A 12123-nucleotide genomic window follows, 5' to 3' on the forward strand; every position below is an offset into this window, starting at 1 on the left:
AAACAGCCTGCCCATTCCAGGTGTTATTAGTCTAGTAAACCTTTTCTGTACTGCCTCCAACGCATTTATGTCCTTCCTTAAATAAGGAGACCAGTACTGTACACAGACTCCAGAAGTGGTCTCACCAATGCCCTGTATAGCTGAAGCATAACGTTCCTACTTTTGTATTCAATTCCCCTTGCGATAAATGATAACATTCTATCAGCTTTCCTAATTATGTGCTGTACCTGCATACTAACCTTTTGCGATTCATGCACAAGGACAGCTAGATCCCTCGGCATCTCCGAGCTCTACAATCTCTCACCATTTAGATAATATGCTTTTTAATTCTTCCTGCCAAAGTGGACAGTTTCCCACTTTCCCACATCATACTCCATTTGCCAGATCTTTGCCCACTCACTTAACCTATCAATATCCCTTTGTAGCCTCCTTATGTCCTCTTCACAAGTTACTTTCCAACCTATCTTTGTGTCATCAGCAAATTTAGCAACCATACCGTCGGTCCCTTCATCCAAGACATTTATATAAATTGTAAAAAGTTGAGGCCCGGCGCAGATCCGTGTGGCACACCACTCGTTACATCTTGCCAACCAGGAAATGACCCATTTATGCCTACTCCCTGTTTCCTGTTAGCTAACCAATCTTATATCCATGCCAGTATGTTACTGCCGACACCATGAGCTTTTCTGCAATAACCTTTGATGTGGCACCTTATCAAGTGCCTTCTGGAAATCTAAGTACAATACATCCACTGGTTCCCCATTATCCACAGCATATGTAACTCCCTCAAAGAACTTAAATAAATTGGTTAAACATGATTTCCCTTTCACAAAACCATGTTGACTCTGCCTGATTACCTTGAATTTTTCTAAATGCCCTGCTATAACATCTTTAATAATAGCTTCTAACAATTTTCCCTAAGACAGATGTTAAGCTAACTGGCCTGCAGTTTCCTGCTTTCTGTCTCCCTTTTTGAATAAAGGAGTTACGTTCGCTATTTTCCAATCTAACGGAACCTTCCTCGAATCTAAATTGTTTTCAAATCCTGGAGTGGAACTTGAAGCTACAAGCTACAATCTTCTGATTCAGGAGTACAGTCACTACTAACTGAGTTAAGTTGACACTTGAGATCATGTGCTGAGGGCATGTGACGTGAAGGAGGTGGCTGAATATAGATTAGAATCATCAAAAAAAAAGTTGAAACTGATGAATAATGAGTGTAGAAAGTCATTTATGTAAAGAGGGTACAGAGTGGGAAATGGGACAAAATCTTGGGGGTTTTGCAAACTAGCACATAAAGAGCCAAAGAATGATCCAGCACAGAATCATTTGTGGAAACAGGCCGTGTACATTGGTTTGATAGGAAGCAGATATAATTTGTTTTGAAGTGACAGACCCTGTCAAAGACATTTGAAATGGCAAGGCATAAACAAACCAATCACTCAGATTGTAGCAGAGTGAGTGCACAGTAAGCAATTCTTGTAAAATTTGAGTGAATGCTGACTGGATGAAAATTAAATTTAAATCGGTAGTCAGTAGCCTACTAACGTTAAAATATCTGAACCAAGTAATGTTGGAAGACTAGCTATGTTCATTAAAATAAAAGCAGAATACTGCAGAAACTCTGAAATAAAAACAAGAAATGCTGGAAATACTCAGCAGGTCTGGCAGCATCTGCGGAGAGAGAAGCAGAGTTAATGTTTCGGGTCAGTGACCCTTCGGAACTGGCAAATATTAGAAATGTCAACGGTTATAAGCAAGTAAAGCGGGGGTGGGGCAAGAGATAACAAAGGAGAAGGTGTAGATTGGACAAGGCCACAGATTAGCTGACCAGAAGGTCATTGAGCAAAGGAAAACAATATGTTAATGGTATGTTGAAAGACAAAGCATTAGTACAGATAGGGTGTTAACGGACTGAAAATTGAACAGCAGCAAGTACAAACATGAAAAAAAAAACAGTGGGTAAGCAAACTGAACAAACTAAGATGAAATAAAATAAACATACAAAAAAAATGTAAAAAAGAATAACTAAAAATAAAAGTAAAATGGGGGGCCCCTCATGCTCTGAAATGATTGAACTCAATGTTCAGTCCGGCAGGCTGTAGTGTGCCTAATCGGTAAAGGAGATGCTGTTCCTTGAGCTTGCGTTGATGTTCACTGGAACACTGCAGCAAATCCAGTATAGAGATGTGAGCATGAGATCAGAGAGGAGTGTTGAAATGGCAAGCAACTGGAAGCTCAGGGTCATGCTTGCGGACTGAGCAGAGGTCTTCCGCAAAGCGGTCGCCCAGTCTGCGCTTGGTCTCCCCAATGTAGAGGAGACCACATTGTGAGCAGCGAATACAGTATACTACATTGAAAGAAGTACAAGTAAATTGCTGCTTCACCTGAAAGGAGTGTTTGGGGCCTGGGATAGTAAGGAGAGAGGAGGTAAATGGACAGGTATTATACCTCCTGCGATTGCAGGGTAAAGTGCCATGGGACGGGGACGAGGTGGTGGGGGTAATGGAGGAGTGGACCAGGGTGTCACGGAGGGAACGATCCCTTCGGAATGCTGACTGGAAGGGAGGAGAAGATGCGTTTGGTAGTGGCAGCACGCTGGAGGTGGCGGAAATGGCGGAGGATGATCCTTTGGATGTGGAGGCTGATGAGGTGGAAAGTGAGGACAAGGGGAACCCTGTCACCGTTCTGGGAGGGAGGGGAAGGGGTGAGGGTAGAGGTGTGGGAAATGGGCCGGACACGGTTGAGGGCCCTGTCAACAACAATGAGGGGGAATCCTCGGTTGAGGAAAAAGGAAGACATATCAGAAGCGCTGTCATGGAAGGTGGCATCATCAGAGCAGATGCGTCGGAGAAGGAGAAACTGGGAGAATGGAATGGAGTCCTTTACAGGAGGCAGGGTGTGAAGAAGTGTAGTCGAGGTAGCTGTGGGAGTTGGTGGGCTTATCATGGATATTAGTAGACAACCTATCACCAGAGATGGAGACAGAGAAGTCGAGGAAGGGAAGGGAAGTGTCAGAGATGGACCATGTAAAGGTGAGAGAAGGGTGGAAATTGGAAGCAGAGTTGATGAAGTTTTCCATTTCGGGGCGGAAGCAGGAAACGGCACCGATAGTCATCAATGTACCGGAAAAAGAGTTGGGGGAGGGGGCCCAAGTAGGACTGGAACAAAGAATGCTCCACATATCCCACAAAAAGAGGCATAACTAGGACCCATGTGGGTACCCATAGCAACACCTTTTACTTGAAGGAAATGAATGGAGTTGAAGGAGAAGTTGTTCAATGTGAGAACAAGTTCAGCCAGGCAGAGGAGGGTGGTGGCGGATGGGGACTGGTTGGGCCTTTGTTTAAGGAAGAAGCGGAGAGCTGTCAAACCATCCTAGTGTGGGATGGAGGTGCAGAGAGACTGGACGTCCATAGTGAAGAGGGGGCGGTTGCGGCCAGGAAACTGGAAATTGTCAAAATGACGTAGGGCGTCAGAAGAGTCGAGGAGGTAGGTGGGAAGAGACTGGACCAGCGGAGAAAAGATAGAGTCAAGATAAGAAGAAATAAATTCAGTAGGGCAGGAGCAGGCTGACACAATGGGTCTGCCGGGGCAGTTCCGTTTGTGGACTTTGGGAAGGAGGTAGAAGCAGGCTGTCCGGGGTTGCGAGACTATGAGGTTAGAAGCTGTAGAGGGCAGATCTCCAGAGGAGATGAGGTCAGTGACAGTCCTGTGGACAGTAGCTTGATGATTGGTGGTGGGATCATGGTCCAGAGGGAGGTAGGAAAAAGTGTCTGTGAGTTGGTGTTGAGCCTCTGCAAGGTTGAGGTTGGTACGCCATACAACAACAGCACCACCCTTGCCTGCAGGTTTGATGACCATGTCGGGGTTAGACCTGAGAGAACAGAGTGTCTCAAGTTCAGAGGGGGACAGGTTAGAGTGAGTGAGGGGGGCAGAGAAATTGAGATGACCAATGTCTCGCCGACCGTTTTCAATGAAGAGATCAAAAGCGGGTAAGAGGCCAGGGGGAGGGGTCCAGGTAGAGGGAGAATGCTGGAGGCGGGCGAATGGGTCTGCTTATAATTCTTATAATTCATTATAAGAATGTTTTCTGTCACTGAGCCAACTGGCCAATTTCTTTCTCCCCTCTCTACCCTGTTTGAAATTTACAAGAAACTGTTCATTGTTTTGTAATGTAGATTAAGATGTCTCATCAACTATGTGAACCTTAACTTGGGCATTGTTCATCTTTGGAATATTTTTTTGCCCTGTGCTCATTGCATGGAAGGCAGAACTCTGGCTAATCCATTTCATTTTCTAATTGTAGTCAGTCGGAATGTCTTACTGTCTAGCTTGAGAATAAATTTGTTCCACAAAATAGGCTGATTTCAACTTCTGAAGCTCTCATGATCTTGATTGATTAAACATTTTGGTGATGGTATTTCTTGCTATTTGCACTACATTTCCCACTGGAGCATTGTGTTTACATTAAAAGTGCCAAGCTTTAAATTGGACATGATGGATGATATAGTTCAGGCTTGAATCTTTGGAATTGGGTCTGGAGATCTAAAAGCGGCAGGATTTTGCATTCAAACTGAGACTAGTTATAAAGTTGCATTTATTATATGAATGAATTCAAACTTCACTGCGCATGTTATTATCTGCAGTATAAAATTGGATAAAGTCCGATGATTTCTCATGGTAGATGAAGCCTAAGCTGTGCAAGAATGGGCAGCATAAGTATTGCTTTCAGAAGAGTCAAATACTGAACTAATTTCTGATTTCCAGACAAAAGCCTGAAAGCAATTGTCAACAGACTTCTACAGAGTGGCTACTTTGACAGCATTCATAATCACCAGAATGGTGTGTGTGAAGAGGAGGAACCGTCCCCTGTACCTGTTGAAGAACAGCCTCCAGAACCAGGTATATACTAGAATGGTCTTTTCCAGTTAAATAGGGAGCTTTTAATGTATGAATTTTGATATATTACATTGCTTTTTGCTTTGCAGATGCTTTTCTTCATGCTGGCTGTAAAAACTGTTCTGCAGGAGGTCACTAACCTAATGCCTGGTTAGGTTAGGCATTAACCTAACCTAACATTTCCATCCCCCCAGCCAGCCTCCAAGAGCTTGTTCAAGTCTGTCTAATCATTTAATATTTTACACTGAAAATCAGTTATTTTAATGTGGATTTTAAGGTTGCCCAATTCGCACCTTTTTATAAGTATTTACTGTGCATCTCATTCATTAATTGTCTTTCTTAGGAAATATGATGCTCTGTAACAATGAAGTGCAAACTGCCACCCTCGGACAATGTGGCTCCCCAAGACCCAACCTTGGAATCTCGGCTCAGCCTATTTACTCTTCTTCTGCTTGTTTGCTGTTGTTTTTTCTGTTCTTGTTGATTTGGAGGATTGGAAGTTCTTGGCAGTGTTTCCTCATTGGTGGAAAATCCCAATTTCAGAACACCCAAATCTATTTTATATCAGCAAGTTGGGAACAAAATGGAAAGCATAAATTTTAACTTAGTTAAGGTCTCCACGGTTCTATAGTATACACCTGTCTCACCCATAAAACACCTGGACATCTTCCTATATAACTATTCTAAGCAGCTACTGTTACTCACTCAATGGGGCTGCACTTGCCTGAAGAAGTAGTATTAATGCCAGCAAAAATGATTGCTCCTGTCTTCCTTTGTTTTCATTTCTATTTATGAACAAAATCTTTGCATAGTATCCTTTATAATTTGTGTGAGTGAGTCTAACTTCTATTTAAATGTCCAAGTTAACACTATTTTTTAATAAAAAGTATGTAGCTTATGATATGCTTTGTCTTGTAATACATCAGTCGTGCTAGCGAGTATAGAAATAGGAGAATAGCACAGATGAACGCGTGGCTTAAGAGTTGGTGCAGGAGGGAGGGTTTTAGATTCCTGGACCACTGGGACCATTTCTGGGGAAGGTGGGACCTGTACAAGCGGGACGGTCTACATCTGAACCAGAGGGGGACTAACATCCTTGCTGGCAGGTTTGCTACTGCTGTTGGGAGGAGTTTAAACTAATTTGGCAGGGGGAGGGGACGCAGACTCCTAGCAGAAAAGGGACATAGCTAAACACAGGAAAGCAAACAAGTCAGAGGGAATACAGCGGAAGTAAGTTTCAAGGGAGTAAGACCAGGATGGATGGCCTCTACTTTAATGCCAGGAGTATTACAGGTAAAACGGATGAGTTGAGGGCAAGGATTGACACGTGGAATTGTGATATAGTAGCCATCACGGAGACATGGTTGAGGGAGGGGCAGGATTGGCAGCTCAATATCCCGGGATATAGGATCTTCAGGCGAGACAGAGGAGGGGGCATTGCAATATTAGTTGAGGAGTCAGTTACTGCAGTAAGGAGAGATGATTTCTTGGAGGGGGCATCTGAGCTGAGCTTTTCCCTGTGGGCTTTGTTATGGTGACATTTCCATCTCTGAAGCGAGCCTTCTGTGGCTTGCCAACTGCTCGACTCTTTGGACTAGAAGGGGACTACTAATAAGTGCGTCTCAACCATCCATATTCTGAAACCAGCAGAGAAATGCCTCCTTGACTTCCCCTTTGTTGCCCTCATATTTCCTTTTTCTTTTTGGATTGGAATTCTGATGCCATTCATTATACAACTTTTGACATTGATTCAGAAAGTCCAAGATTTGGAAGACTGAGGTATTGTACTAGGTCACACTGGCTCACCTTGTGCAGCTCATTGATTTCGTTCACAGAATTATTCCAGCATAGAGTGTGGCCATTTAGCCCATCGTGTGCACTGGCTGTCCAAATGAGTAGCTCCCTTAGTGCCATTCCCACGCCTTCTCCCCCTAACCCTGCAAATTCTTCCTTTTCAGATAACAGTCTAATTCCCTTTTAAATGCTTATATTGAACTTGCCTCCACCACACACAGGCGATGCATTCCAGACCTTAACCACTCGCTGCGTGAAAGTTTTTCCTCATGTCGTTTTTGCTTTTACCAATTACTTAAAATTTGTGCTCTCTTGTTCTCAAACCTTTCATAAATGGGAACAGTTTCTCCCTATCTACTCTGATCAGACCCCTCATGATTTTGAATACCTCTATCAAATCTCCTCTCTGCCTTCTCCAAGGAAAACAGCCCTAACTTCTCCAATCTATCTTCATAACGGAAGTTCCTCATCCCTGGAACCATTTTCGTGAATCTGTTCTGCACTCTCTCCAATGCCTTCACATTTTTCCTAAAGTGTGGTATTCAGGAGGTTGATTTTAGTGCTGAGACTCATGGCTTTGCTCTTTCCAGTTGTGTTTACTACTGCAGTCCGCACTGAGTAGGGAATTGTGCCATAACAAGGCATGAGCAACTGAGCTGTTTTCTTCCCAAAATACACAAAGCACCTAACGGGCTGTAAGCTGCAACTTTGTAATTGACTGTAATGGAAATAGAATATGGGTGGCACTTTTCAGTTTAAATGTTGATGGTTTAAGTGGTGGGGACTGTAATACTGAACTTTAGTTTAGAGGATTATATTACTGTATGTGGATCTTTCCAGATAGATGTTTGCAGTGACTAACTTTGAGGTATGGCTCAGTTGGTAGCATATTTGTGTCTCAGTCAGCGGGTTGTCAGTTTAAATCCCACTCCAGAGACTTGTGCACGTAATCTAGACTGATGCTCCAGTGCTGTACTGAAGGAGGGTTGCACTGTTTGAGGTTCTGTCTTTCAGATGAAACATTAAACTGATGCCCTGTCTGTCCTCTTAAGTGGATGTAAAAGATCACATACTATTTTGAAGAAGAGCAGGGAGGTTCTCCCTGGTGTCTGGGTCCATATTCATCCTCACTAAAACAGATTATCTGGTCATTATCTCATTCCTGTTTGTTGGATCTTGCTGCACGCAAATTGGCTGCTGCTTTTCCCACTTTACAACAATGACTAGACTTCGGATGTACTTCATGAGTTGTAAAGTGCTTTGGAATGTCACAAGGTTGTAAAAGATGCTATAGAAATGCAAGTCATTCCTTTCGTATAATATTTGGTTATTTTTCAAGTGTTCTGTTTTTGCTTAAATTTTTTTTAACCTTTTGCAGAACCTGAAGCAGTTGAAGAATATGTGGAGCAGACTGATGTAGAGGCAAGAGAGGTGAGTGACATTCTAGTTATAGATTTAAAAGCAGTGTGAATAAGGGATGAACTATCTGATGAAACACTTCATATGTTTCATTATTTTTTAATTGTACATGAACTGTATGCAGGCTGCAGGTATCATATTTTCTCGAGTTGCTTCACTTTGTAGTTAAGAAGCATTAAAGTTCTGCTACTGTGTCTCGCTAAAAATTAAATCTAGCACAAACAGAAGTGATCTAAGTAGTTCCCTAAACTCCTACGCTGAAAGAAAGGATGGTTGGAAATGGCAACAATCACTGAATGTGGGTGGGAAAAGCTACTCTTGAGTTTCAATAGGATGTTAGATCTGTGCAGACTGGAAGGTTTCACTTCTTTCCTTTCGCAATACTCTTAAGTTTTGGTATTGCTCGCTTTTATCAATATCCCATAAGAATTGCATGTGAAATTGGCATCAGATTTTCACCTCACGTTCAAAAGCCTGATCCTCTGAAAAATGAATAATTTCACTGTCGCTTCCAATTGTTAATGGGTTTAAAATTAAGTAAAAGAAACCAAGGTTATGTCCTGTAACTCATTGGTTGGCAAATTATATTTGAGCTTCCTTGAACTTGCTGATTGAAGAGAGAAGCTCCACGCTAAATTATAGTTAATTGAGCTTTGACTAGATCTGGATAAACTTCAATTCTATGCATATACCCATGCTATAGGAAGTTGCAGTATCCTCTTTAAGCACCCTTTCAGGAATCCTGCATAAAGGTTGTAACATACAGTAAATCGATTCTGGTTGAGTAAGTACTAAAAATATTAGTGAGGAGCAACTGTAACAAATTAAGATTTGGTCAGTTCTATTTGAAATTTAGGTAGCTGGATCATTTCTTTTTGGAAACTAAGGCACTGAACTTTAATTTGTTTTCCTTTCATTTGAAAGGAAGTACTTTTGTGCTGAAGTTCAGCTTGTTTCTTAGAATCAAGAGTATTTGTTAAAATAGGCAGTGCTCAATCCCTCTTTGGCCTCCTTGTCTTGAGAGACAATGGGTAAGCGCCTGGAGGTGGTCAGTGGTGTGTGGAGCAGCGCCTGGAGTGGCTATAAAGACCAATTCTAGAGTGACAGGCTCTTCCACAGGTGTTGCAGAAAAATTTGTTTGTCGAGGCTGTTACACAGTTGGCTCTCCCCTTGCGCTTTTGTCTTTTTTCCTGCCAACTGCTAAGTCTCTTCGACTCGCCACACTTTAGCCCCGCCTTTATGGCTGCCCGCCAGCTCTGGCGAACGCTGGCAACTGACTCCCACGACTTGTGATCAATGTCACAGGACTTCATGTCGCGTTTGCAGACGTCTTTAAAGCGGAGACTTGGACGGCCGGTGGGTCTGATACCAGTGTCTTTGGGGATCCTGCCATCTTCCATGCGGCTCACATGGCCAAGCCATCGCAAGCGCCGCTGACTCAGTAGTGTGTATAAGCTGGGGATGTTGGCCGCCTCGAGGACTTGTGTGTTGGAGATACGGTCCTGCCACCTGATGCCAAGTATTCTCCAGAGGCAGCGAAGATGGAATGAATTGAGACGTCGCTCTTGGCTGACATACGTTGTCCAGGCCTCTCTGCCATAGAGCAAGGTACTGAGGGCACACTCAATAATAAACAGATTAATAGTCATTTGGTAGTTCAGAACTTGAGTATTGCTGAAATCAGACACGAGAAGAGAGTGCTGATTGGTTGGAAGGTGGTCTCTGGTAAAGGCGTTGCCGTGGAGAATGCACCAGTTTATGGTGACTGACAGTTAACTGCCAAGCTGTTTGAAATTTAAACCAGGCAGCTTGACTCTAGTCAAGGCATTGCCCTGAGGAATGAACCAGCGAATGGCTGTCACTTATTTTGTTTAGCAGGTGCAGTCTTTTTGTCTTCTCATATAATATAAATGTGTTGCTTTCCCTTACATTGATATTCTTGCGATTTGTCCTGATGAGTGCAAGACGAAAAGCTTTGACAAAATGTATCTGTTTTCAGCAAAAAACAGACAAGTGAGTTGAGTAGTAGAACATGTTCATTTGCAAGAAAGTTACAGCTTGTGCTACTTGTTCCTTTTTACAGTCCAGTATGCATATGTCATTTGTGTAGCAGCTAGCCACGTGGAGGAAAGTTCTAAGCATTGTTGTTTTGACCAGGCAACTCTGTGTGATCAGTGGGGATGCTAGGGGGCTTCAAGCTGGTTTGGGAATTCAGGCCTTTAAAATTACCAGTTTCTGTTGCTATTTTTCCAAAATTCTTATCTCTATTTTGTATATGGTAGGTGGGCCTCCAGATACAAAGTTTCTAGCTCATGATTCTTTCTCAGACTTGGCAATTCCGTAGTTTAAATTACATTTGTGTTGTCACATGAAATATTTTTCCCTCCTGAAACCAAAGACCTATGGGCATGATTCAGAAAATATTTTTGTAGTGTAGGGAGAGCAGTTAAGCCAATGTAGCAGCACAGATTCATTGAAATGAATGTTAATTATTTTTATTCTTTCATGGGATGTGGGTGTCACTGTCAAGGCCAGCATTTGTTGCCCATCCCTAATTGCCCATGGCAACTGAGTGGCTTGCTAGGCCATTTGGGAGGACAGTTAAGAGTCAACCACATTGCTGTGGATTTGGAGTCGCATGTAAGCCAGACCGGGTAGGACAGCAGATCTCCTTCCCCAAAGGGCATTAATGAACCAGATGGGTTTTTACGACGGTCGACGATTAGTTTCGTGGCACCATTACTAGCTTTCAATTCTAGATTATTTAATTTAAATTCCACCAACTGCCATGGTGGGATTTGAACCTGTGTCCCCAGGGCATTAGCCTGAGCCTCTGGATTGCTTCAGTGACATTATCACTACGTCAACATCTCCCCAGTGCGTGTGGCACTTTAAAATCACCTTAAGAAAGACTACAGTTGATGATTTTACATTTTTACTAATTCACTCGGTAGCAAAATTACCCTGGCTGTCATTAATAACCTTGCACCAGGAATTATTTATCCCTGATAGGTTGGTAATGTTAACATTCAATTTGTTTTCCAGTTTGTGAACAGGCAGTTCATTGCAGAGACGCAGTTCAGCAGCAGCCAGAAAGAGCAAGCTGATGAATGGAACACAGAAACTGTTGAGGTAACTATTTTAATATACCTGGTTTCATTTGGAGAGATGGAGGAGAAATTGGTAGGTTCTGGTTCATTCAATTTCTAGTACAAGGCAGAAAGTAATAGCACGGCATAGAAGAGTTTTTTCTGAAACATGGTTGTATTACAGTTTTATATTTGGGTGCCAATTTGAGTTAAAATATCATGGCATGTTTGTTCAAGATGGGTTCAAACAGTCTTTGAAAAGGCCATGTCCTAGTATTTGGCTTTTGTTGATTTAAAAGTTCTTGCTTTTTTTCCCCCTGAGGCTGATGATACTTGGGATGGGGTGGGGTATAATTCCACTGGTAATTTGGTACCTGGTATCTTGTCTTATGTGTCAACCATCATGCATGAGTCTGGATGTGGCAGGCTATTTTTCTGTAGAATGCATCATAACCTGTGGAATATTTTCAGCTCTGCTTTGCAGCAGGTGTCACTGAATAAAAATTTGAAGTGGGATCCATGTTTTTTTTTTCCCTCTTTAGAACAGGGATATTGAGGTCAACCATAGTGTTGCTACTGTTAGCTGAGATCAGGTAACAGCACAGCATGGGATTGAATCTGAAGGTCTGCTGATCTGCTTGGTATACTGTTGTACCAGATGGTGCCTTTACATGGGGCCATTGGGGAAACTAAAACAGTAGTAGTGAGAACAGGGCAGTGAATTTTCCAACTTGAAATGTTTTCTGTAAAACCAGCTGGACTCTGATGTATAATTATAGTATGTTGTATCTGGGCCTTGAAACTAAGGCTAACACATTGCAGTGGACAAAACTATTATCAACAAAATGTGGTTAGAATGGGTAGCTTCCATACGTTTTTGTTCGTTTAGATAAAAAGGCAGGATGTCTTCTGGGGGCAT

The 12123-nt window shown here is 42.5% G+C and overlaps 1 protein-coding gene across 5 annotated transcripts in view; it reads left to right on the forward strand.

The window, feature by feature from the left end:
- caprin1b (cell cycle associated protein 1b) overlaps window positions 1-12123 on the forward strand; it is a 185878-nt gene that overhangs the window by 88055 nt on the left and 85700 nt on the right. For all 5 annotated transcript variants that reach the window (XM_068046422.1, XM_068046423.1, XM_068046425.1 and 2 more), the window contains exons 6-8: window positions 4771-4905; window positions 8075-8127; window positions 11161-11247. In XM_068046422.1, the coding sequence (XP_067902523.1) occupies window positions 4771-4905; window positions 8075-8127; window positions 11161-11247 (275 nt within the window). The remainder of the gene's footprint in view (window positions 1-4770; window positions 4906-8074; window positions 8128-11160; window positions 11248-12123) is intronic.

This window comes from Heterodontus francisci, chromosome 14 (genome assembly GCF_036365525.1).
Source record: "Heterodontus francisci isolate sHetFra1 chromosome 14, sHetFra1.hap1, whole genome shotgun sequence".
Classification (NCBI taxonomy): Eukaryota; Metazoa; Chordata; class Chondrichthyes; order Heterodontiformes; family Heterodontidae; genus Heterodontus; species Heterodontus francisci.